The sequence below is a fragment of the Lissotriton vulgaris genome, chromosome 4_1, assembly GCF_964263255.1.
Source record: "Lissotriton vulgaris chromosome 4_1, aLisVul1.2, whole genome shotgun sequence".
Taxonomy (NCBI): Eukaryota; Metazoa; Chordata; class Amphibia; order Caudata; family Salamandridae; genus Lissotriton; species Lissotriton vulgaris.
Genome location: NC_141691.1, coordinates 1,285,949,088 through 1,285,975,420, shown reverse-complemented (window position 1 = coordinate 1,285,975,420; position 26,333 = coordinate 1,285,949,088). Strand labels below are relative to the sequence as shown.

The 26,333-nt window shown below is 47.8% G+C and overlaps 1 protein-coding gene across 2 annotated transcripts in view; it reads right to left on the bottom strand.

Moving 5' to 3' along the window:
- Positions 1-26,333, bottom strand: part of ATP9B (ATPase phospholipid transporting 9B) — a 2,364,768-nt gene that overhangs the window by 1,311,616 nt on the left and 1,026,819 nt on the right. For both annotated transcript variants that reach the window (XM_086965515.1, XM_086965516.1), the window contains exon 8: positions 11,719-11,813. In XM_086965515.1, coding sequence (XP_086821641.1) covers positions 11,719-11,813 — 95 coding nt within the window. The remainder of the gene's footprint in view (positions 1-11,718; positions 11,814-26,333) is intronic.

The following is a 26,333-nucleotide window of genomic DNA, read 5'->3' as shown; positions in this document are numbered from 1 at the left end:
CACCCAGCAACAGCTCAAGGACCAGTAGGCTGGCACCCGGGATCGCAGTGGGAGGGGGTAGAGAGGAAAGAAAAGTCACTCACCTGTCTAGCTGTCCAGGGATCCACTCTCACATTCCCAGTGTCAGCACTGATGGGTAGGACGTGCAATGGCCAGTTCAGAGCTCCACACCTCTCCTCTGGGGGGATGTCCGTGTGTGTAGCCCATCAGACACACCTCTGCCTTAGGCATTGGGCAAAGAATTGAAGTAATAAGTGTGGGACACACTACAATGTGAGTTGTCTTCGTGGTCCTCAACTGCCGGAGCCCAGTCCAGAGTGATAAGGGCTTTGTTCCTGACTATGCTGGCCCAGTCGTGGTATCAGGTCAATCGCTCCCGCTGCTGTTCTCAAGATGACAGCGTCCCACAGATGATGGTGATGCTGGGGATGCAGCTGCAGGGTTCTCTCGAGCGAGGAGTAAACATCCAGCCATCGGCGTGAGGCTCTCCGAGAGCAGCTGCCGGTGAACACAGTCCACCCCATGGCTCTCCCAGCTGTCAGTCGCTGTTTCTTGTTGCCTCTTCAGTGTCACAGACGAGGGATCAACTTGGGCTGGATAGCCCCAGCGGTCAGGGACAAAGTCCAAATCAATTGCATTGTGTTGCGGAGCTCTCTTACATCTGCCATTGACGGCTCCCAAGCCACTCCCCACCCCTGCTGACCTTGATGCCTCTGGGAACTGCAGCGTCTGCCAAGTAAAGGGCTGAAAAGCCTGGTGGGCTGAAGGAGGATTTCAGCATTGATGGATGGGAAAATCTCTAGCGTAGCCATGAAGAGGCAAAAAGTACTGGTGGAATTGTATTGCTGGAGGCAGACAGGCCCAAGAGACGCGCTGTTTCGTTAAAGCATTCCAAGACTTAGTCAGCTTAATCGCTATAAAGGTGGGAACCATCAAAGCACATATCCATGATAAATGCCCGGACCTCCCAGAAAAAAACCTTTAGATCTTCTACAGGCTTGGTAATGAATAGCCAGAATGGTGACCATGGCAGGTCCTTAGCAATCATGTGTGTCCATCCCTGAGCATATTACACACTTTTCTGCATGGCGGCCTCCTGAATAGCCTTTGTGAGAGACAGCCACTGGTCATCTTGAACCGCCGGTAAAACTTGTGCCACCGTATCCCAAACGGAAAGGGAATAATGGCGAAGAAAAAAACTGGCATTAAACGATCTAAGAGCAAGGCTCGTGGAGGGGAATATCCTTTTGCCAAAAGCCTCAATTCATTAGGACTCACAATCGGGAGAAGTGGTAGAGAAAGTATTTGGATTGATCCTGCTGGTGGAAGCTTGGAACACCACGTTCTCCTAATAGGATACTGTGGGAGGTAAGCAGAATGACCAGGTGCTGGGCGATGGTTGTTTACATTTTTTTATTAGTGCTTTTAGTGTAACATAAGTGTCATATGGTTACAAACATCACTTCAATTCAGACATGAAGGGGCACGAAGTACACATAATAACAATTCAGGTGACAGTTCAGTGCATGGCCCAAAGTGTAGCCCACTTCAACTACCACGGAGGTACTGGTTAAAGTGTGCTACAGGGCATACAGGAATTAGATGCCGCGCCTAATGCCACTAATAGGAGCTGATGAGTATGGCACTGGGAGGGGAAAGGAACAAGGATCTAGGAATAACGATGGTAACTGATGCCCAACTCAGGTCTCCACTTATATTTTTCACTCCCACACTGCCTATTCAACCCACACAACCATAGGATCAATGGATATATATCTAGTCGCTTCCCTGGAAGTTGATGAGGGAGGTGGGGAATGCCCGATGGAGATGGGGAGGAGTGATACAAACAGGGTTTTGCCCAAGTACCCAAAAGGGTGTCAAGTAAGTACCTCATTGGAAGGTAACGGTAGCTCAGTGTGAGCTTGTCCAGGTTGCAAGAATTCAGTTATTTCATTAGTTTTAACTTCTGTGACTGACAGTTGTAAGTCAGCCGCCCTTCGCATCACGACAGCGAAAGAAGTGCTTTCTTAGCAGACCTGGGGAGACAAGGCCAGTATCAGGCAAAGAGTCAAGCCCACTGGCAATCTGTAATTCCTTGTACCAGTTGTGGTCATCATACTGTGGAACATAACCGTCCCCCTCCTCATAGTTGTCGTTATCAGAATTTGTGCCAAGCAGGTTATGTAAAGTTTTGACCCTACCGTGAGGGAAGGGCAAAGTATTAGAGCCCGAAGGATTAATAGGAGAAGTTGCACACTAGAAGAAGTGACTTTGGTCGAGATCGTGGTAGATTCAGTTCGGAATCAGATAGGACAAGAGGCTGTACAGTCTCCTCTGGCCTTGATGGCGTTGGCATCTATGCTAACTATACCGGCACAGTTAGAGGTGCTGGAGCCAAAGCGGGCACTGAAGTTGGTGCTGGAACCAATGTGGATCCAAGAAACCCAGACGGCGCTGAGGGTGAACCGGCCAGCAAAGGCACACCAGACAAGAGCCAGTAAAGTGGCAAATATCTGCAGCATGGTTTCCCTTGCTTGCAACCATCCCTGCATAGTTTGAATCCTTTCATTTTAGGAGGTGACATTTCCCTTGCACACTGAATAATTTGTGAGGAAAACTCTGGTCAAAAGACCAGGAAGAAGCTCCAAATCTGTGTCTGAAGGCACAGGAAGAAGGGAACTTGCATTAGTGCCCATGGATGGTGCTGATATGCAGCTCCACACACTTCTGGGGGAGAATGATGATGACGCAGAGCCGCACAATGCCACCTACTGGCGCACAGACATACTACTGAAAGACTTCCAGTTCCAGTCTGAAGCATGGGGAAATATTCATAATGTGAGGAATATGCAGTTAGATGTATTAATCAAAAAATGGATGGATATACCAGGGTTTCAGAATACCAATGTGCTCTTGGTGCAGCATCACCTCAGTTTTCACAACACATATTCTTGTGGCATCTAATTGTGGGAAATTTTACTTTTTTCATGTGTTCAATTTTGAGCTTTGCTGGCTGCCAAACTGTAACTAAAAGTTGCTCGGCATTCAACTATTTTGTCGTGGATTGGTTATATTTATTATACCAGTATTCTACTATCGCTTCTGCTAAGGAAGGGCACGAAAACTGACATGATCTTGGACATGGTTAGTTTGTGACCTGATAAAAAACCGAGGTTCACCTGTGACAAACAAATGACCCCAAATGGGGTACCCTAATGTACAAAGATACCATCAAGTTTTCATTCTAAATCAAGTGCACAGGTGGTGTTCAAACGGATGTCGGCGTATTATGAGAAATTGTAGTCCCTGGTCTGAAATGAAACTGGTAGGTAGCAGACACTGTATCTATACTATAAGTATTCAAGAGAGCCTGCCAAAGCAGAAATCTGCAAGTATTTAAGAGAGAGACTTCCAAAGCATTACTTTGAACAATCATCAATATAGCATGACCATATTTTGAAAAATACTAATATGCAAGGTAGCAGCAAGTGCTAAAGTGATAAACTTTATCAATGGATCAAAAGTAAGGCCCTAACAAATAATAACCTTCCCCTCAGTAATCAGGAAATATAACCTTTATAGAATTTAGAGATCCAGGGTGAATTAAAGAAGTCAATCAATCCTGAGAATTGCAATTTGTGTTGTATTTCAATTGTTATCAACGAGCACAGTCAATAACAGGTCATGCAAGTTGTCTAAACCAATTAACAATAGGTGATACTAGACACAGGATGCATTAGAGCAAAAAATAATTCAATATAAGATAAATTCAAAGATAGTTAGACTTAGGAACCACATAGATACAAAGTATAAAATCGTAAGTTTTAAAACAGTTTGAGAAACCTTAAATATTTCAATATCTTCATAAAATTCTTTTTTTAATCTGTTTATTTTTATTTATGAATACAAAACGAGAAAAAACGCATTTGGCACATCTTTACAATCAAAATATCGCGGTGTGTTTTTGCGAGTGGTTACACATTATCTGTACTGTTCAATAGAAGCGCTATGTCTTTACATACTGATAGTTCGTGAACAGAATCCGGGCACTCAAACGTGCCTTACCATGGAGGAACAGGAGATAACCCGGTCCGCCCCCCTGCAAGGGAGGAGATAAGTTATGTGTAGTCGTTCCAGCCTCCAATGAGTGCCATGTGCAAACAGACAAAAAAACAGTAACTGCGACACTGTCACCAATATACATCACTACATGGCCCGTTTCCCAACCCCACCAGTCCAGGGTCCCGCCCCCAAACTCCTGCTCAGGTGACTTATGCGGTGTCCCGAGAGAGGCCTCCCCACTACCATGCCGTGCAGTATATCCGAGCACGTGTCATGTGTGGCGGTCGCTGCGCCCCGTCCCTCCCCTCTGTGTCGTCAGCCTAATGTTCCACCGCTCCTTCTTCCGCAGTGTCCCCCGGCTCTTGTAGTGCGTCTAGTATATGCTTCCACTTTTCTGCCGTAGGTTCATTCCGGAGCCCCATAGTTTCCTCCCTCCGGATGGCTGTCCACTCTGCGTGCGCCCAGGATGAGAGCGACAGAACCCACGCCTCTACACTAGGCGGGTCCCTCGACTTCCACCTCCTGGTAAGGAGCCGTACTGCCGTCACCATCCCCAGGTCAAGGAATCTAGATGACGCCTTGTCCTTAGGTGGTCTCTTGAATTGGTGCAAGAGGTATTCGGGCCAATTGCAAGGGAAAACGCGACCAGTACTCCGCGCAAGTTGTGCGTGAATATCGCTCCAGTAGGTTTGAGGCCCAGGCAGCGCCACAGAATGTGGAGAAAGTCCGCATTCACTTCCCCGCACCTGGGGCAGGACGCGTCCGCTCTATGAAAGTATTTATTTATTAGGTCTGGGGTTAGATAGGCCCTGTGCACTATGTACACTTGGATCTGACGGAATCTCGCGTTTCTAGGGATGCGCACTAGACTTTTCAGGACCCATTCCCACTCATTGTCTGCCAGCTCTCTTCCCATGTCCCTCTCCCATTTCGCCCGAAACGGGGTTAAGTCGTGTTCTGTATGGATTCGCAGGGATGCGGCAAACCATTTGATTAGATGCCTGCCTCTACCCATTACGTGTAGGTACTGCACCGTCAGGTGCTGCATTGGCTTCTCTGTGCAGCAGGAAGCCCCCTGGTGGGAGCCCAGCTTCCATTACCAGTGTTTCGTCGGGTGCCAAGACTCCCTCCTTGTACAGGTCGCCTATCGTTCCGACATCCACCTCATGCCAGCGTTCTAGCATGGAGTTTGTGAGTGTGCCCCCTCCCCCGGGCGAGCCTTCCAGGGGCACCGCAGGTGCGTAAGGGTACACCTTTCTCTCAGGTACAGTGCCCTACGGAAGCATTTAAGTGCTACCACCAACAGCAATGGCAATGGGGCAGGACGTGTCGGTGTCGCCAGTGGGTGGAACAGTGCAGTGATCCGCTCCAGCGTGTACAATGGTTCAGCCGTGGCGGTATCCTCCCGCCCTCTGTCCGCTAGCCAGCGGGCTATCCACTGGAGTTGTGCCGCCAAGTAATAGTGCTTGAAGCAGGGGGCAGCTAGCCCGCCCCTGTCAGCGGGCAAATATAGTTTCCCGACCGCTAGTCGGTGTCTAGACGCGCCCCATATAAAGTCCCGTAGCATCTTGTTGAAGTTAGAGAAGAAGGGCGCGGGCAGGAAAAGCGGTAGGTTTGCGAAATAGTAAAGGAGGCGGGGGAGCATCACCATTTTGGCGAGGGCCACTCTGCCTGTGGGTGAAAGCGGGAGTGTGGACCAATGAGCCCATCTGGGCCCTGAGCGCCGTCACCAATCTTCCCAGGTTCCCATCCAATAGGTCTTCCTGCCGGCGGTGTATCTGGATCCCCAGATATTTGAAAGTGTCCGCCTGCCATTTGACTCTCGTGCCCTGGAGACTGTACTCCGGGTCTGCCACCCGATCTCTGAACGCATAAAGACACGACTTGCCTGCGTTAACTCGGAGCCCCGAGACATCCGCGAAACGACTTAGCATTGGGGCTAGGAACTCCGGTATGTGGTGCACGTCCCGGACGAACACTAACAAATCATCGGCGTACAGCGACACCTGGTGAACCCCGTCACCTAGTGGGATACCGTCCGCCAATTGTTGCCTTATAGCCGCAGCCAGGGGCTCCATGGCCAGTGCAAATAGTAGCGGCGACAAAGGACAACCCTGCCTGGTGTCCCTACCAATCGCCACCATCTCCGAGACGTACGGTCCCAGACGGACGAGGACCACGGGATTATTATACAGAAGCCTCACCATCTGCAGAAAGTCGTCATTTATTTTGTAGGTCTCCAGCACTGCCAGCAGATATCCCCACTCCAGGCAGTCAAATGCCTTTTCTAGATCAATTATCAGGCATCCCGCCCTGGGCCTGGTCAATGCGGCTTCCGCTGCCACCCGGAAGAACCTTCTGAGGTTTAGGGATGTAGATCTCGCTGGCACAAAACTGTTCTGATCTGGGTGCACTAAGTGCGGAACCACCGGCGCTAGACGCTCTGCTAGGAGTTTGGAGAATATCTTATAATCGGTGTACAGCATCGCCAGTGGGCGGTAAGAACCTAGGGATAAAGGGTCCCTGTCAGGCTTAGGTAAGGACACTAAAAACGCTTCCCTAAGAGAAGGTGGGAGCCGGCCCTCGTCCACTGATGCCTCGTACATCCGGAGTAGCTCTGGTGCCAATATGTCGCTATTCGCCTTGTAGTATTCAGGCGGCAGGCCGTCCGGCCCCAGAGTCTTTCTGGACCCCAGCGCTCTGATTGCATCCCTCACCTCCTCCAGTGCCAACGGAGCACTGAGCTTCCCATTTTGCCTCGCCGTGACTGTGGGCAGGGTGACCGACTCCAGGAATCCCGCTAGTAGGTGTGGGTAATTGCGCCTTGCGACCTGTAAAGGTCCCAATAGTGTTCCGTCAGTGCTCGGTGGATTTCATGTTGTGTGTACACCATCAATCCGCCATCAGTACGGATGGCACCTATCGGAGCCGTGCGCTCTGTCTGTCGGATTAACTAGGGCAATAACCGGCCCGCTCTATCTGCCTTTGAGCGTGTCTTGGCCGTGTGTGCCGCATAATTGTGGCACCGCAAACGTTCGAGTAAGAGTGCGTGTTCGCCACGAAGCTCTCCCAATATACGTGCGTGCTCACCCGCGTTTTCTCCCTCTCTTTCATAATGCAATAGTTCAGACTCTACGCGTTGTAGGGAGCCGTACACCTGCGCGCGGATATTCCACGTGGCGCCTATGCAGTGCCCGCGGACGGTCACCTTGTGGGCATCCCATTCCATCCCCGTATCGCTCGCTGTGCCCTCGTTTTCCTCAAAGTAGGAGAGAATGGCTGTGCCCAGACATGACCTGAATTTAGCGTCTTCCAACGCTGCAGTTTGAAGCCGCCATGTGGGCACCGGGGGTCTGTCCGCCTCCCAACTGAGGTGGAAACATAGTGGGTTGTGGTCTGAGTGTGTCCTGCCTAGGTATTCTGACTTGGACAGCAGCGGGAGTAGAGACTGGGAGCCCACAATACGGTCCAGGCGGACGTGGAGGTCGTGTACGGACGAGTAGTACGAGTATATTTTGTCCTCAGGGTGCTGTGTGCGCCAAAGATCGTGTATGTCCCAGTGCTGTAACCAGTTCCTAAAGGCTTGTGCCGTCGACGTCGCTGTCGCTGCGCGCAGGGGTGGGAAGGAGCGGTCCAAATGTGTGTCCATAACCATATTAAAGTCGCCACCTAACAACCAGGGAAGGCCCGTGTGTCGCTGGAGGACAGAATTTAAGGACGCCAGAAAAGCGGGTTGGTCTGTATTGGGGGCATAGATGGAACCCAGTAATACCTCCTGCCCGTTGAGGCTCCCCCTGACAAATGAGTATCTCCCTTCGTTGTTTATGTGAACTTCTGAACAGGTAAAGGGGATGCCAGCTCTCACCCATATCAAAGTGCTGCGCGCTTTCGAGGAGTAACCTGTGCCGTGTACCTGTCCCCTCCAACGCCTGCGGAGCCTTTCCAGCTCTACTTGGGACATATGTGTTTCCTGGAGCAGCGCGATCCCCACCTTGTGCCTCTGCATGTAGGCAAAGACCGAGTATCTGCGCGACGGGGTGTGCATGCCGTAGAGGTTCCATGTCATAATAGTGGTGGTAGCCATATTGTGCTTTTTACTGTGGTCAATTGGTGGACCGGGGGGGCCCCCCCGCCGGGTCGGGGGCCAAACTGGTGCTGTGTGGTCGCTGAGTGTCGCTTCTGCAATTCGCAAACTAATATCAACATAGTAACTTTTTGGGCGATTTCCCAAAGGGGCATATGTCCAAACTTAGCAAAGTGATTACTTTTTAACATTTTGTGTCCGCAGTTTGAGTGTGCGTGGGGGAGTGCGTGGTCAGTAGTGTGCCATGACGTACCCGCAATCAGGGCCCTTAAGCTTTCAGAGGCATTTGTAACATGTCTAATCAGTGATACACACCGAACCAGTATGTATTAGCCGCAAGGGCGGTGTGGACGCTGATCACCACACCACCCCCCACGCCAGGCGCGACCATGCACCTGCTACGTGCCACTTGTGAGGCGCCAGGGTCTAGTACCCCCAATATCTGAACAAAGAGCAATCAGTGAAAGGATACCATATGCAACATATTCAGTGCAGGTATCAAAGCAGGATGTCCCAAAGCTGCCATCGGTGGCACAGTGGAGTCAGCTGGCATACAGTGGGCCAGCAGTGAAAGGATACGATATGCTGTACATTCAGTTTAGGAAACAAAACATGGGGTCCCAAGGCTGTCTCTGGTCACACGATGAAGTCCGCAGTCTGGGGTGTAACCACTGGCATAACAATGTCATCTGACATCTCTGTGGATGGCGATGATGGTCCGCTGGCTGGCACTTCGCCCTGCTGTCCGCTGGCCAAGTCGTCTCTGATGTTCACCGTACCCATTGTTGCAACCGCCGCTAGGGCCTCTTGTCGATCCTGCCGCATATTCTCCGGGCTCGGGGCGGCTTCTCCCAGGCCTGCACTCTGCCTGGTCCCTCTCCTCCTCTTCCGTCGCCTTGAGCACTGTTCTTGCCATCCGCCTTCCTCCGGGTCCGCAGGCCGTGGTCCCGACCATCGCCCTGTTTCTTCCAGCCAGTCCCAGACTTCCAACGGAGCCTCGAAAAAGCGCGTGCCCTCCTTGGTGACTACTCTCAAGCGGGAGGAGAAGTGTAAGGAATAAGGCAGCTCCAGTTCGCGCAGCCGCTTCTTCACTGCTAGGTACGATCCACGTCTCCTCTGCAGGGTCGCCGTATAGTCTAGGAAGAACATGACTTGGCTATTGCCCACTTTGAGGTCTCCCAACTTCCATGTTTCGCGGAGCACCGCGTCGCGGTCCCTATAGTTAAGTAGTTTGAAATGGAACGGGCGGGGCCGAGTTCCGGGCCTCTGGGCCTGTGCAGGCTCCCTGTGGGCCCTTTCCACTACAAAGTGTGGCGACAGCGTTCCAGTCGGCAACAGTGCCCGCAACCAGCCCTCTGTGTATCGTTCAGGGTCCTTCCCTTCTTCCCCTTCCGGCAGGTCTACTACTCGGACATTGCTGCGCCGGGAGCGCCCTTCCGCGTCCTTCGCACGATCTTCTAGTGCGTGTACTCTGTCTATCAGGACCTGCAGGGCGCGGCGTGGCTGTGCACCACCGGTTGCAACTCCTAGACTGTTTGGCGCTGCGCTGAGACGGACTCCGATATCTTGCGGTGATCCGCATGCAACAGCGTGAAGTCGGAGGTGACTTTGTCAAGTCGTTCTTCCAAGGAGGTCTTGGTTTGCACCAAGGTGGCCCCAATGCGCAACACTGCTGCCAAGACGGTGTCCATTTTGGCCGCCAGGGTTGTTACGGGTTCTTTGTCGGTCCTCCGCTGATCCTGTGGCGCGTCAGAGCCTCCCGGGCCCTGTTGCTTTGGTTGCGACTTGTCTCTCAGCCTGCCCATTGCAAGTTGCTGCGCCGTGGGCATCAGTGCGTTCAACACCGGATTAACATCAGTGGCTATATGGTCCTTAGAGTCAATGCTTCACGTCTCTGGGCGACTGGTGCGCCCGAGGGTGCCCTCCCCGGCCGGGTGCGTCGTCAGGGCATTGGGTGGTGGTACAGTTTCGGTCCCGCTATGTGGGTCTCCTCCCCAGGGCCCGTGCAGGTGCGGGCAGCGAGGTTCACATGGGCGCCGCACCACGTTAGTGGTATCTAGGTGTCCTCTCCGTCCGGGTCTTCGCCAGCGGGTCAGCCACAGCGACCGGTAATATCGTCAGGCGAGACGTTCTGCTTACGCAACCAGGAGACACGGGGGGGGCTCCCTTCCACGGGCAGCAGGGCAGTGTAATTCGCCGCTCGCTTCGCCTTCTTCACCCTCTTTCTTTAGTCTCTGCTGTCCTCGTGGTGTGCCTGGCTTCCCCCATGGATCCCTCTATAGCTCTTGAAGGGTCTAGTTTCCGCGCCCTAGGCCTCCGCGGCTCCACGGGTAGTGGCAAGCGTTCGCCCTGCCTTTGCTGTGAGCACCTATCAACTCTAGGCCGCCCTCTCACCAGTTGTCGCCGGGTTGCCTCTATGGTTTTCCTCCGTCGCCTTCTCTAGGCCTGCACTCAGCCCCCAGGCCCTTGTGTTCTCAAGGGGGCACTGTGTCAATGTCCCGCGGCCTCACAGCTCCTCGCCGCGCCCCTCTGAGCGCTGTTTGCCTCTCTGGGTCCAGGGCCGTCAACTCGAGTGCTCTCAGCTCTGCCCAGGCTCGGCTCCTGCAGTTCCTGTCCTGTGGCCCAGCACGAGAGGCATGCAGCTCCCCACCTTCCCTCAGCGTCTCCCCAGTGTACCAGCCGAGGCTGCACCAGCCCTCACTCCGCCTCGCTGCTGACCGGTGGGTCGGCCTGGCTGTCCACATCGCCGAGATGGCTTGGCGCCTCCTTCTCCGGACCCGGCGAGGTCCGGACCAGGGCCGCTCGTCCGCGCCACAACACAGCACCTCCACCACCCGGCGGCCGATATCGCACCGCTGTGGTCCCCGCAGCGGTGCACCACACCCCGGCAGATCTTGGGCTCTCCAAGTCGGGGTCGGCACGTCACCTCCTTTGCCCGCTTAAGGTCCCTGCCGGCCCGCGCCGCCAGCCCCGATCCCCGGCCGAGGTTCGCGCCTCCGCAGCGCCCCTTGGCCGACTCTGTCCACCGGCCGGGCGCTCGCTGTCTCAGCCACCTGTATGGACGTGCCGCACACCGCCGCGATCACCAGGTAGGCACACAGCTTTTCTGCACGGCGTGGGCGATCCCTTTTGCCTCTCGAAGGATCTTTTCAGGAGAAGTCTGGGCCGTGAGTTGCGTCCGCCATGTTGCCAGTTGGCCACGCCCCCTTCAATATCTTCATAAATGAGAAAACACTCATACATCAGACAAAATGTGCCAATTCGCTGTAAATTAATCTGTTGAACTATGCACCATACTAGAACAAGAAGAAAATCTCAGATAATACAAAATTCTGCTGAACTCGAGCCAGGGATGATGACCCTGGAATATTAAAGCTGCAGCAAATTTTTGTAATAAATTATACACAACACTAAAGTATTGATACACACTTTTTAATTAACAGTTTCTCTCTGTTAGTCTCTAAAGAAACAAAAGTAAATTACATATGGTGACACATAAAATAATCAATAATGTGTTGAAATGTATAACACGTGATGTGCGCAAAATATAATACGTAAAAAATAAACCTTACCCCTAAGGCAGGTAACCTTTGAGTGCAGCTCACCGCAATTTTTAGTTTCCAATCTGTTTCTCCATCCAACTGGTCCGTCCGAATGAAACAGGAACCTCGAAATGACAGAGGAAATATCATCACGGAACTGCTGAAAAACTACACAAGTATTCAGTTCATCTGTTTCTATTCAGCTGAGTTATGAATGCTATGCTCAGTATAACAAAACATGTATGTAACAATGTGGAACAACTCTGTTGCTCAACTGAAATGGTGCTGGGTCATTTTTAAAACAATATGCAGAGCATACTCATGATTGAGGTAGAATTAATGTGCTTGAAGCAAAGCCCTCCTTCTACCTCTGCAAGTCAGTGTTCTCAGTCATTCTGAACCCTTCAATGTGACTGACAAAGCTCACTCAACAAACCTAAAGACAAACTGTCCAGTTGAAGAGACTAATGCCTCTCCAATAAGGCAAGAGAACTCTGGAAATCCTGATCCACCTACACCAGAAACACCTTATTTGTCGTCTTATTTAGGAAAAACCTAATGCTATACGCTATAGCAAGTGCCACTATTAGACTCATGGGAAAGAAAATACAGCACAAGGACTGAGGTGCCACTTGAGATGATTCAGTTGTTAGTGTGCGTAACTTAAAAAAAAGTCAGTGTCACCTTGATGAAGGCACAAATCTGTGTAAAACTGGTTGTTGTATACTCCAAAGCAAAGGTAAGTGATCTGGGCTTTGGGTCTCAGCATACAACAATGCCTTAAAACAGAATATCATGGGCTAATGGTAACTAGGGATTGCCTGTAGCCTCTGCCAAATATGCTCATGGGCAAGACGTCCTCAAATAGGATGCTTAGTGTTTCCAGAAAGTGGGCATCACAAAACAAATGGCTGGTTTAGGGGTTAGTAAATAAAAGTAAAAAAATCAGGGAGGCCCCCTTTCTAGATCGGTCTGGGACCAGGGGAAACACAATAGAAAATAAGCAATGTCCCACAAAAGGACTATCCTGTATAGTCTAATTTGTAACTCTATTTAAAACTGATTATTTAGGCTTATATCGTATTCGTACTTGTTAGGGGCCTAAATAAGGGAGAAATGGGAGATGCTAGTGTTGATAGAGTAGAGAAAATGTTATCAGTGCTAGAAGACTTTTTTCAATGGGAAAAAACTAAGAGAAAAAACAAGCTGTAGCAAAGAGTTTGTTTAAAAAAGAGAAGACATACATTTTATTTCATACAGTTGTATAAGTAATTTACATATTATCAATACATTAAAATCATGAGCACAAACAAATGCAGCAATTGTTAATGAATACACAAAATGTTACAAAGTAATTTTTAAAAACAAGAGAACAAGTGTTGACGTAGCGTTTCGGTTTTGTTGGAATACAAACACCTTCTTCAGGACAGATTCTCAAACATTTAAAAACAGGATTTTATATACTCCCTTCTTTTGGAGTTATTAATACCTCGGGATCCCAGTGTGGATATGAGAGTGACCCAACTTTTAATTGTTGTTTTAGGCACGTGTTCTTGTATGATAACTTAGATAAAACTTCAAAGGTTTAGCCACTGTCCAGGGGAGCCACCGATATAAGGTTAATTGATCTCAACCATACTTCAGTTGTAAGTCAAAACAGATAAATCGCTCTAGCCGTAAACTGTACTCCACTTTGTCTATTGGCATATAAATCTTGGGGGTTGACCTCCCGTATTTACGCGACATAAGACCCACTCATTTATCAAGTAGTCGGCCTCCCTACTCCTCCTGACACAGCATAACCGTTTCGTTCTTGTGTAGAAACTCGGGTTTCTACATGAGAACGAAACGGTTACGCTGTGTCAGGTGGAGCAGGGAGGCCGACTACTTGATAAATGAGTGGGTCTTATAATGCGTAAATACGGGAGGTCAACCCCCAAGATTAATATGCCAATAGACAACATGGAGTACAGTCTACGGCTACAGCGATTATCTGTTTTGACTTAAAATTGAAATTGAAATTGAAAGGGTTTTGTAAAGCGCTCTACTACCAAGCGGTTTCTTGGCGCTATAGAAAAAGACTGGAACTGAGGAAGAGAGGGAGGTGAGCTTAAGATGAATATGCTAGAGAAAAGAGGTGGGTTTTTAAGGCTGCGCGAAAGTCTACGTAGGAGGGAGTGGATCTAATCGCAAAAGGATGTGCATTCCAGAAGGAGGGGGCAAGGGACGAAAATCTGGAGCCAACAAATTTCTTCTTTCGGAAGTGGGGAACATTAAGGAGGAACTTAGAGGATGAGCGGAGATTTCTGCAAGGAACATATGCATTGATCATAGATCTAACGAAGGCGGGGGCAGTGCCGGCTAAGGACATGAAGGTCAGGCAGCCCATCTTGAAGAGCGAAAGTTCCCTCATGAGGAGCAAATGGAGAGTCTTTAGCAGAGGGGTGATGTGACTTGATTTTGGGAGCCTATAAATAAGGCGAGCTGCTTGATTCTGGATGAGCTGCAGGCGGCGGTGTTCGTAGGCTGGAATGCCAGCATACAGGGCGTTGCCATAGTCCAGGTGGGATAAGATAACCGCCAGGACAATGAGTTTGAGGGATTAAACCGAGAAATACCACGAGATTTTGCGAATGGTTCTAAGGGATAGGAAACAAGAGGAGACCACCGAGCTGATCTGGGGCCGCATAGAGAGGTTTTGACTGATTTTGATGTCCAGGGTTTTCACAGAGGCAGACTTACAACTGAAGTATGGTTGAGATCAATTAACCTTATATCGGTGGCTCCCCTGGACAGTGGCTAAACCTTTGAAGGTTTATCTAAGTTATCATACAAGAACACGTGCCTAAAATAACAATTAAAAGTTGGGTCACTCTCATATCCACACTGGGATCCCAAGGTATTAATGACTCCAAAAGAAGGGAGTATATGAAATCCTGTTTTTACATTTTTGAGAATCTGTCCTGAAGAAGGTGTTTGTATTCCAACAAAACCGAAACGCCACGTCGACACTTGTTCTCTTGTTTTTAAAAATTACTTTGTAACATTTTTTTTATTCATTAACAATTGCTGCATTTCTTTGTGCTCATGATTTTAATGTATTGATAATATGTAAATGACTTATACGCCTGTATGAAATAAAATGTATGTCTTCCCTTTTTTAAACAAACTCTTTGCTATAGCTTATTTTTTCTCTTAGTTTTTTCCCATTGAAAAAAGTCTTCTGGCACTGATAAAATGTTCTCTACTCTATCAACACTAGCATCTCCCGTTTCTCCCTTATTTAGGCCCCTAACAAGTACGAATACGATATAAGCCTAAATATTCAGTTTTAAATAGAATTACAAATTAGACTATACAGGATAGTCCTTTTGTGGTTTAGGGGTTAGACAGTACTCATATGCAGAAAAAATTGACAAGCTAATGTCATTATGATTCGAAAGAACATCTTCAGTCACCAGTTCAAGGTCATGGATAGACACTAAATGAAAAAACATGTGATCAAGAAGAGCTAAAACAACATTTAAGTGCTAAACTGGGCCTCTGAAAAATGAGGGATAAGGGCCATCAAAACGTTTCTTGACAAATGCGTTCTATTAAAAAAAAATACTGCAGCACAGATTTCTAAAAGCAGCAGTAGCAGCAAAAGGATCTGCATTCGTTTTTGGGTAGTAAAATCATTGCTGTTCAGAGTTACTACGTGCATTTATCTCCAGCAAGTAGGGTTTACTGTATTTAACAGGATCCGTGAAATGCCAGATCGTGACAAAAACATAAAACCATAACCCAAAGGTAGCAAGCAAGGATGAGTTTCTTCTTCAGGGGCTGGAGTCAAAGCTTACACCACTTGGTTCTGTAGCTAATTAGACTATGAACTTGCTACTTAGATTATGTCTAGTTGGACTCAGATAAAATTATGTCCTTAACTCAGAAACTACGCCCCTTTGTTTATAAACTCAAGAGAGTTGTGAAGCTGGTGTTGAAAGACATCATTGGCTAGAAAAAGGTAGACGTCCTGTCATGTCTAGACGATCCAGGCATTAGAATCTGATCTGTTACACAGGAAACAGCAAAAAAACGGAATTGTAATTCAGAGCAAGGGCATACACAATTATCTCTGCCCTGTTGATTAGATCTCATCGCCATTCCCTGAGAGGCAAACATATTACAGTTTGCATTGGTCCTTGAGGCACAGATGTCTATTTCGAGATGCTCCTTGTGAGTGACTACAATACAGGACACCTTAAGGTGCAATAAAAATGAGTGAAATGTGTGCACAAGTCTGCCGAATCTTATAGTCTGAATATTAGAAACTTGCATGAGATGGGTAGCTGCAAGCAGGATGCTTTGGCTCAAGACTCACATCTGCATAAAGAGCTTGCTAAAAAATGAAAGGTATTCTTCAATGGCTGCTTACATCAAGCATTCAAGTTTTTTTTTTAATACATCAAAATACATTTCTCGAGACCAGATAACAGGCAGATCTATGGGGGTAAGAAAATGGTTTTCAATTTGTCCTATGTACCAGAAAAAGTTTGTGGTCGTTGGCTTAATCTTCCACCTGCACCTTCATCATTATGCTAATCTCTGCTTCTGGTGGGGTACCTGTACTGAAAATCTTGAAGGATCTCGCAGATGAAGGCACCAGTTTAATTGCCTAAATTAATCCAATTTAGATTAGAAAGAAGCGTGAAACTACTTCACTGGATAAGTCATAAACAGACTTCCTCTATATTTGTTCATTGCAAAATACCAAGAATAAACGTAGGGAGGGTCAAATAGGGCTATATTTAACAACCAAAACCACTCATGCCCTAAGAGAGACTGTCAATAAACAAAAAAGTGGCCTGGTCAGAAACCTATAAGTGTGCCGCAACTGAACTAGTTCAGCTCGGGTGAGTTGGCACGAGTGCTTATTGTGATGTCAAAAATACAGTGAGAATGAGGGATCTTAGAGTACACTGAGAGAGAGATCTGGGAGTTGTGACGCGATAACATTGAGCTATTAGGTAAACACAATGACAGTGCTGAATTAAAACAAGCCCCGCCAGGGGCGCTGAGCATCCTGTACTTTGGGCAAACAACTTCATCTGCCTGCGTCTAACAAATCTGAATGTGCTCGTGTAAAGCGCTATGAAACCTTTGGGTCGAGCTCGCGCTGTATAATCTGCAAAAACACAGAACTAGAAAGGTAAGGAAGTGGAGGTGCCGGTCAGAGGAAGGCAGACTAGTGGAGATGACTGGTGGTCGGTGGCTACTGGGCGCCCAGTCTCCATTATCATGACGAATGCCTCTCACAGTATATTACGGTGGTCAGTGGTGCGGGAGATGCTTTTAAAACATTTAATGAACATGAATCTTTTAAAAGAAAGAAGCGAAACGTCTAGAAAGAACACGGCGGAACCAGAGGAAAGTGAGCTGATGCTTGGGACATGGAGGGTACGGGTGAGGGATGTTAATTAGGGCTGAGGAGAAGTAAGTGAGGCCGAGCCCGCTGGGGGAAGCAACAGATGGCTTGAGTTGCATCAGGAAAGCTAAACCAGCAGGCGGATGCGCGTTCACGATCACATGCACTTGTGTAAATCCGCCGGCTGGTTTAGCTTTCCTGATGCAACCCTAAAATTCGACCCTATCCATTCCTGCGGAATGGGATAGGCTCGACCTAAAAAACCGAGTCACAAGACAAAGAGATATGCCTAATATGCAAGATATTTTTCCTAATTGCTGCAATAAATGATGGAGAAGAGTTTTCGTATAAGGAATGATTCTTGACAAATCCAGCAGTGGGAAATGTGATGTCCTACAAAGTAAATTCAAGATGTACTCAAATTATTTCCTCTCTGATTTCCTTTTTTCAGTGCAACCTTTTTTTTAAATATTAATTACCACAAGTTAATCAATTAGCTGCTCGAGGAATCTATTTAAATGTACTCCTCCCAAACACCCCTCACCTGGATTGTTCCCCTTGTATAATGACCCAGCCCACTCAGATCTCTTAGAAGAGGCAAAAGAGCTCCTTGCATTTGAAGTCATTTAAAGAACACCGAAGGCTGAGGCAGCCTGCGGGTGGTATTTTGCAATGTCAATAAACAAAAAAGTGGCCTGATCAGAAACCTATAAGTGTGCCGCAACTGAACTAGTGCCCCAAGACCATTAGTAGCACTAGAAGTGATAACCCGGGTCTGTTGAGAAAAATTCCCATCAGCCCACCCATGTGGTGGAATGTCGTCATGTGGGAGATGTCACCAATCCAATTCTCAAACAGTGCACCTAGTCATGGTGCAGAGATGGATTAACATGGTGTAAATACAGACCACTGGGCTTCACTGGTGATGCTAATGGGGTGCAGTGCAAAAAATTAAAGTGAAAGACGTGAAAGTAAAATTGACTCCAAGGGCCAAAATTAATTTTAATCAGTATGGCGCTTGGGTCAAGATTAAAATTTGCCAAAATAGTTTGAAATAATAACTATATGTGGGCAAAGTGAGTGAAGGTCGACATGTTTCAGCTGTATTGACTGTTGGTCTTAGCTTTCTTCAGGACCATTTAAGAAACTGCGACTGCAAATCAAAAATTAGTGATGCACGCTGATGTACATTGGATAAGTCCTACCAGTTCCTCTGAGCCCAGATGAATACTGTAGGAAGTCCAGAACTTTATGTATCTCCTAAGGAAGAGACATAAGCGTGAATCAAAAACCATGTAGTGCACAACAGATTTTAGGAAAACAAGCACAGAATGCTAAACACACAAACAGGGCGATGGAGACAATCTCTCCCCGCTAATTATACTACTATGTTTTAATCAGTGTATAAAATCATACATATGGGAATGGATGTGGTAACTTACCCAGCATTATGTGGGAGTACGCCTCACCTCACCCGGAACCCACTCGGGAAAAAGGGAGGCCCGCTCTAGTTAAGGAGGGAAATGGACAAGAAAGTACCTTTGAAAAATAGCAAAGGGACTAACAACAATAATAGTTGCCATTTCCATAACTATTCTTAACAAGACCTAGCTTTAAGTAGAAAAAAGACTCGACCAAGTATAAGGAAAATGACTATAAGACTCTGCAAGAATTAATTAGCCAAAGTTAGAGGGCAGGGCCACTCCTTGGAGGACTCTGGCTAGCGATAAGATGACTAAAAGAGGCACTGGCGCTATCAGTAACCAAGTATTGGACAAATGGCTGAAGACTAAAAGTAGGCAGAGCCACTCCTTAAGGGACTCTTGCTAGTGCTGAGATGACTCGCCCTAAAGAAGTAGCAAATGATGGTGTGGTGCCCTACCTGTCCGTCGGTACCTCGATGCCGGCGTCCGAGAAGGAACGGAGGTACCGACGCACAGCGCGCATGTCTATTTATACCCTGGTTGATTGGGTAACAGGCTGCAGCTGTTTCTATTATCCATCGCGTCCGCTTCGTGAAAGGGATGCCCGCGCTATAGTGCGCATGCGCTAGGCATCCCAGTAGTACGACGCGTGAGCAATGAACTGCAACGCGCATGCGCACGGCACTTCGGCCGCAATGCGCATGCGCGGACTCTGAGCCATGTGGATCGATCCGCGCATGCGCCAGAGTGTACTGCGCATGCGCCGATATTAGAACACGTCCAATGGCGATCCCATTGCCGGTATGTACCACCACAAAGTAAAAGGAGCGTTACTGTTGTTAAACAAACAGACAGCTGTATCAGAGGCACAAAAATATAGTTAATTCTGAGTGCATGCGCTGAGAGATGTAAGGGGATCATATGTGCTCATTTATAATCCCTATTACCAATATGGGAAAAAGTAAGTATTTATGTGTAGATTGAGCCAAAGTCGAAGCAACAGTGCATATACTCCTAATGACTACAGATAGTGACAATTGGACTATATGTGCTAAAAATAAACAATTATATGTGTGGAATAATGTATCAGTAACGCTCCTTTTACTTTGTGGTGGTACATACCGGCAATGGGATCGCCATTGGACGTGTTCTAATATCGGCGCATGCGCAGTACACTCTGGCGCATGCGCGGATCGATCCACATGGCTCAGAGTCCGCGCATGCGCATTGCGGCCGAAGTGCCGTGCGCATGCGCGTTGCAGTTCATTGCTCACGCGTCGTACTACAGGGATGCCTAGCGCATGCGCACTATAGCGCGGGCATCCCTTTCACGAAGCGGACGCGATGGATAATAGAAACAGCTGCAGCCTGTTACCCAATCAACCAGGGTATAAATAGACATGCGCGCTGTGCGTCGGTACCTCCGTTCCTTCTCGGACGCCGGCATCGAGGTACCGACGGACAGGTAGGGCACCACACCATCATTTGCTACTTCTTTAGGGCGAGTCATCTCAGCACTAGCAAGAGTCCCTTAAGGAGTGGCTCTGCCTACTTTTAGTCTTCAGCCATTTGTCCAATACTTGGTTACTGATAGCGCCAGTGCCTCTTTTAGTCATCTTATCGCTAGCCAGAGTCCTCCAAGGAGTGGCCCTGCCCTCTAACTTTGGCTAATTAATTCTTGCAGAGTCTTATAGTCATTTTCCTTATACTTGGTCGAGTCTTTTTTCTACTTAAAGCTAGGTCTTGTTAAGAATAGTTATGGAAATGGCAACTATTATTGTTGTTAGTCCCTTTGCTATTTTTCAAAGGTACTTTCTTGTCCATTTCCCTCCTTAACTAGAGCGGGGCCTCCCTTTTTCCCGAGTGGGTTCCGGGTGAGGTGAGGCGTACTCCCACATAATGCTGGGTAAGTTACCACATCCATTCCCATATGTCTGATTTTATACACTGATTAAAACATAGTAGTATAATTAGCGGGGAGAGATTGTCTCCATCGCCCTGTTTGTGTGTTTAGCATTCTATGCTTGTTTTCCTAAAATCTGTTGTGCACTACATGGTTTTTGATTCACGCTTATGTCTCTTCCTTAGGAGATACATAAAGTTCTGGACTTCCTACAGTATTCATCTGGGCTCAGAGGAACTGGTAGGACTTATCCAATGTACATCAGCGTGCATCACTAATTTTTGATTTGCAGTCGCAGTTTCTTAAATGGTCCTGAAGAAAGCTAAGACCAACAGTCAATACAGCTGAAACATGTCGACCTTCACTCACTTTGCCCACATATAGTTATTATTTCAAACTATTTTGGCAAATTTTAATCTTGACCCAAGCGCCATACTGATTAAAATTAATTTTGGCCCTTGGAGTCAATTTTACTTTCACGTCTTTCACTTTAATTTTTTGCACTGCACCCCATTAGCATCACCAGTGAAGCCCAGTGGTCTGTATTTACACCATGTTAATCCATCTCTGCACCATGACTAGGTGCACTGTTTGAGAATTGGATTGGTGACATCTCCCACATGACGACATTCCACCACATGGGTGGGCTGATGGGAATTTTTCTCAACAGACCCGGGTTATCACTTCTAGTGCTACTAATGGTCTTGGGGCACTAGTTCAGTTGCGGCACACTTATAGGTTTCTGACCAGGCCACTTTTTTGTTTATTGACATTGCAAAATACCACCCGCGGGCTGCCTCAGCCTTCGGTGTTCTTTAAATGACTTCAAATGAAAGGAGCTCTTTTGCCTCTTCTAAGAGATCTGAGTGGGCTGGGTCATTATACAAGGGGAACAATCCAGGTGAGGGGTGTTTGGGAGGAGTACATTTAAATAGATTCCTCGAGCAGTTAATTGATTAACTTGTGGTAATTAATATTTAAAAAAAAGGTTGCACTGAAAAAAGGAAATCAGAGAGGAAATAATTTGAGTACATCTTGAATTTACTTTGTAGGACATCACATTTCCCACTGCTGGATTTGTCAAGAATCATTCCTTATACGAAAACTCTTCTCCATCATTTATTGCAGCAATTAGGAAAAATATCTTGCATATTAGGCATATCTCTTTGTCTTGTGACTCGGTTTTTTAGGTCGAGCCTATCCCATTCCGCAGGAATGGATAGGGTCGAATTTTAGGGTTGCATCAGGAAAGCTAAACCAGCCGGCGGATTTACACAAGTGCATGTGATCGTGAACGCGCATCCGCCTGCTGGTTTAGCTTTCCTGATGCAACTCAAGCCATCTGTTGCTTCCCCCAGCGGGCTCGGCCTCACTTACTTCTCCTCAGCCCTAATTAACATCCCTCACCCGTACCCTCCATGTCCCAAGCATCAGCTCACTTTCCTCTGGTTCCGCCGTGTTCTTTCTAGACGTTTCGCTTCTTTCTTTTAAAAGATTCATGTTCATTAAATGTTTTAAAAGCATCTCCCGCACCACTGACCACCGTAATATACTGTGAGAGGCATTCGTCATGATAATGGAGACTGGGCGCCCAGTAGCCACCGACCACCAGTCATCTCCACTAGTCTGCCTTCCTCTGACCGGCACCTCCACTTCCTTACCTTTCTAGTTCTGTGTTTTTGCAGATTATACAGCGCGAGCTCGACCCAAAGGTTTCATAGCGCTTTACACGAGCACATTCAGATTTGTTAGACGCAGGCAGATGAAGTTGTTTGCCCAAAGTACAGGATGCTCAGCGCCCCTGGCGGGGCTTGTTTTAATTCAGCACTGTCATTGTGTTTACCTAATAGCTCAATGTTATCGCGTCACAACTCCCAGATCTCTCTCTCAGTGTACTCTAAGATCCCTCATTCTCACTGTATTTTTGACATCACAATAAGCACTCGTGCCAACTCACCCAAGCTCGAACTTTTAATGTCAAAATAGAAGATCACTTGAATTGACTACCCTCATAACAGACCCCTTGCAGTAGCTCTCGATGTCCTCTCGGCTCCAAGCTTCAGTGCACGTGCGCGTGCACACGCGGCCATCTGCTTTTCCTGCCTTTCCTCATGGCGCCTCTCACAACTGCCCCTCCCACACCGCAGAGCGCGTCTCAAGGCCGCCCGGCCGTGTCTCTTTATTAATATGTCTCTTTTATATGAAGGCGCCTCCTCTGCACGAGCTCAGATCTGCTCATGTAAGACGCCCTAACTTTTTCTGTGTTTTTGCAGATTATACAGCGCGAGCTCGACCCGAAGGTTTCATAGCGCTTTACACAAGCACATTCATATTTGTTAGGCGCAGGCAGATGAAGTTGTTTGCCCAAAGCCACAGGATGCTCAACGCCCCTGGCGGGGCTTGTTTTAATTCAGCACTGTCACTGTGTTTACCTAATAGCTCAATGCTATCGCGTCACAACTCCCAGATCTCTCTCTCAGTGTACTCTAAGATCCCTCATTTTCACTGTATTTTTGACATCACAATAAGCACTCGTGCCAACTCACCCGAGCTCGAACTTTTAATGTCAAAATAGAAGATCACTTGAATTGACGGCCCTCACAACAGACGCCTTTCAGTAGCTCTCGATGTCCTCTCGGCTCCAAGCTTCAGTGCACGTGCGCGTGCACACGCGGCCATCTGCTTTTCCTGCCTTTCCTCATGGCGCCTCTCACAACTGCCCCTCCCCCACCGCAGAGCGCATCTCAAGGCCACGCGGACGTGTCTCTTTATTACTATGTCTCTTTTATATGAGGGCGCCTCCTCTGCACGCGCTCAGATCTGCTCATGTAAGACGCCCTAACTTTTTCTGTGTTTTTGCAGATTATACAGCGCGAGCTCGACCGGAAGGTTTCATAGCGCTTTACACAAGCACATTCATATTTGTTAGGCGCAGGCAGATGACGTTGTTTGCCCAAAGCCACAGGATGCTCAGCGCCCCTGGCGGGGCTTGTTTTAATTCAGCACTGTCACTGTGTTTACCTAATAGCTCAATGTTATTGCGTCACAACTCTCAGATCTCTCTCTGTGTACTCTAAGATCCCTCATTTTCACTGTATTTTTTACATCACAATAAGCACTCGTGCCAACTCACCCGAGCTCGAACTTTTAATGTCAAAATAGAAGATCACTTGAATTGACTGCCCTCATAACAGACCCCTTGCAGTAGCTCTTGATGTCCTCTTACCAGATCCCTCACATCTTCCCAGCTAATCGCCAGATTTCACACTCTCCACCCATTCATTAAAAAAAAACTCAACCTCGCTTTCCTCTCACTGGGAGCTTCACATTTACTCTCACAGTCCGGTTACCAGATTCATACTGCCGTTGTATACTATCATTCAATGTACCATCATTAGAGACTTACTTCACCCTAATGTTCATACAAGTTCCTTCACACTCATTCCCACTGTCCTCTTACCAGATCACTCACTCACTGCCCAAGCAGACACTGGTAAATCCTCCTGTGACCTATGTCAGCAGTTCCCTTTCACACAAAGCCTTTGCGGATCCCACGCATTTACTTTACCCCTCAGACCTTTTCTCACACCTCCTGCTTCTCATACAAGCCTAGCCGCGCACTTCTTGCACTAACAGCCTTCTCCTTTTCACTCACACTTCACTCCCGCTTCATTTCCCTTTTATATTTCTGCCCCAATACTCATCCTTTGACTTGTCAAACTTACTCTCCCACATTCCCTTGGCCCTTTCACCCTTCTGGCCCCTCTCACTCCTCCTACACATCCCTCCCCTGCAAATCACAGTACTTGGCTGAACTGACATGCACCCCTTCCGGCTCACATTCACCTTCAGTGCCGACGGGGCAGCGGGGCCAGCAGCCCCCAGATGCAGCCTTGCAGGGTGCCGTGCAGTGCCATGCTCCTTAGAGCAGTGCCATGTTCCTTGTTCTTTTTTCTCACTCACTTACCCTCATTTCCCTTGGAAGCCTCAGCCTCCCTTTTCATTCACATGCTCCCCATTCTCATCTACTTTTGTCCTCCTGCACTTACCAACTTTTCCCTGACTCAGTTCCCCTGACACCCTCGCACACCTTCTCCCCACACCCAAAAACATTTCTCTCCTTCCCCGTCCACGTACTTTTCTTCTATACTGTTTCCCTTTCACATTTCCATTGTTCCCTTCCTTAAAAGGCCAATCACATATTTTCTAAGCCAAATAAAAGTTGCCAGCATTAAAAGGACAAAAAAACGCAAGACATTATTTATTGTTAATACTTTTTTAATATATTCGTTCACTTATTTTTTTTGCATCCATTTTGTGGGGAAGCCGTGTTCTGTTCAGCGTTCTCAGCACCTTTCGCAGTTTTTTTTTTCTGGACGGAAGTGAAAGCCTACTGTGCTTGTTTACAGTAGCCTTGCTCCTCAAATGCTGTTGCTGTGTTGCCATCTCTCTAGGGACACTCAGCTTGAAAACACTCGACTTGCTAGCTGCAATGCTACATCCGCAATGCTTTGCCTCTAGACACGTTGATCCCTCGCAGACTGTGCTGACTCTGCCCCTCCTGATTCTGAAACTGACCAACACAGTCACCACGCAGTCTCTTCTCTATGTCTTATGATGTCTGCCCTGCCACTATTTACTTCGGACCCTCACCCTCACACACCCTCACACCCTCTCACCCTCACACACCCTCACACACCATCACTCACCCTCACACACCCTCACACCCTCTTACCCTCACACCCTCACCCACTCTCACACACCCTCACCCACCCTCACACACCCTCACTCACCCTCACACCCCCTCACCCTCACACACCCATACCCTTACACCCCCTCACCATAATAAAACACAACAAAACATAGCATAGCATAACAAAACATAGCATAACAAAGCATAGCATAGCAAAACATAGCATAGCATAGCAAAACATAGCATAGCATAACAAAACACAGCATAGCATAGGATAACAAATCAAAGCATAGGATAGCAAAACATAGCATAGCATACCAAAACTCCTTAGAGCAGTGCCATGTTCCTTGTTCTTTTTTCTCACTCACTTACCCTCATTTCCCTTGGAAGCCTCAGCCTCCCTTTTCATTCACATGCTCCCCATTCTCGTCTACTTTTGTCCTCCTGCACTTACCAACTTTTCCCTGACTCAGTTCCCCTGACACCCTCGCACACCTTCTCCCCACACCCAAAAACATTTCTCTCCTTCCCCGTCCACGTACTTTTCTTCTATACTGTTTCCCTTTCATATTTCCATTGTTCCCTTCCTTAAAAGGCCAATCACATATTTTCTAAGCCAAATAAAAGTTGCCAGCATTAAAAGGACAAAAAAACGCAAGACATTATTTATTGTTAATACTTTTTTAATATATTCGTTCACTTATTTTTTTTGCATCCATTTTGTGGGGAAGCCGTGTTCTGTTCAGCGTTCTCAGCACCTTTCGCGTTTTTTTTTTTCTGGACGGAAGTGAAAGCCTACTGTGCTTGTTTACAGTAGCCTTGCTCCTCAAATGCTGTTGCTGTGTTGCCATCTCTCTAGGGACACTCAGCTTGAAAACACTCGACTTGCTAGCTGCAATGCTACATCCGCAATGCTTTGCCTCTAGACACGTTGATCCCTCGCAGACTGTGCTGACTCTGCCCCTCCTGATTCTGAAACTGACCAACACAGTCACCACGCAGTCTCTTCTCTATGTCTTATGATGTCTGCCCTGCCACTATTTACTTCGGACCCTCACCCTCACACACCCTCACACCCTCTCACCCTCACACACCCTCACACACTATCACTCACCCTCACACACCCTCACACCCTCTTACCCTCACACCCTCACCCACTCTCACACACCCTCACCCACCCTCACACACCCTCACTCACCCTCACACCCCCTCACCCTC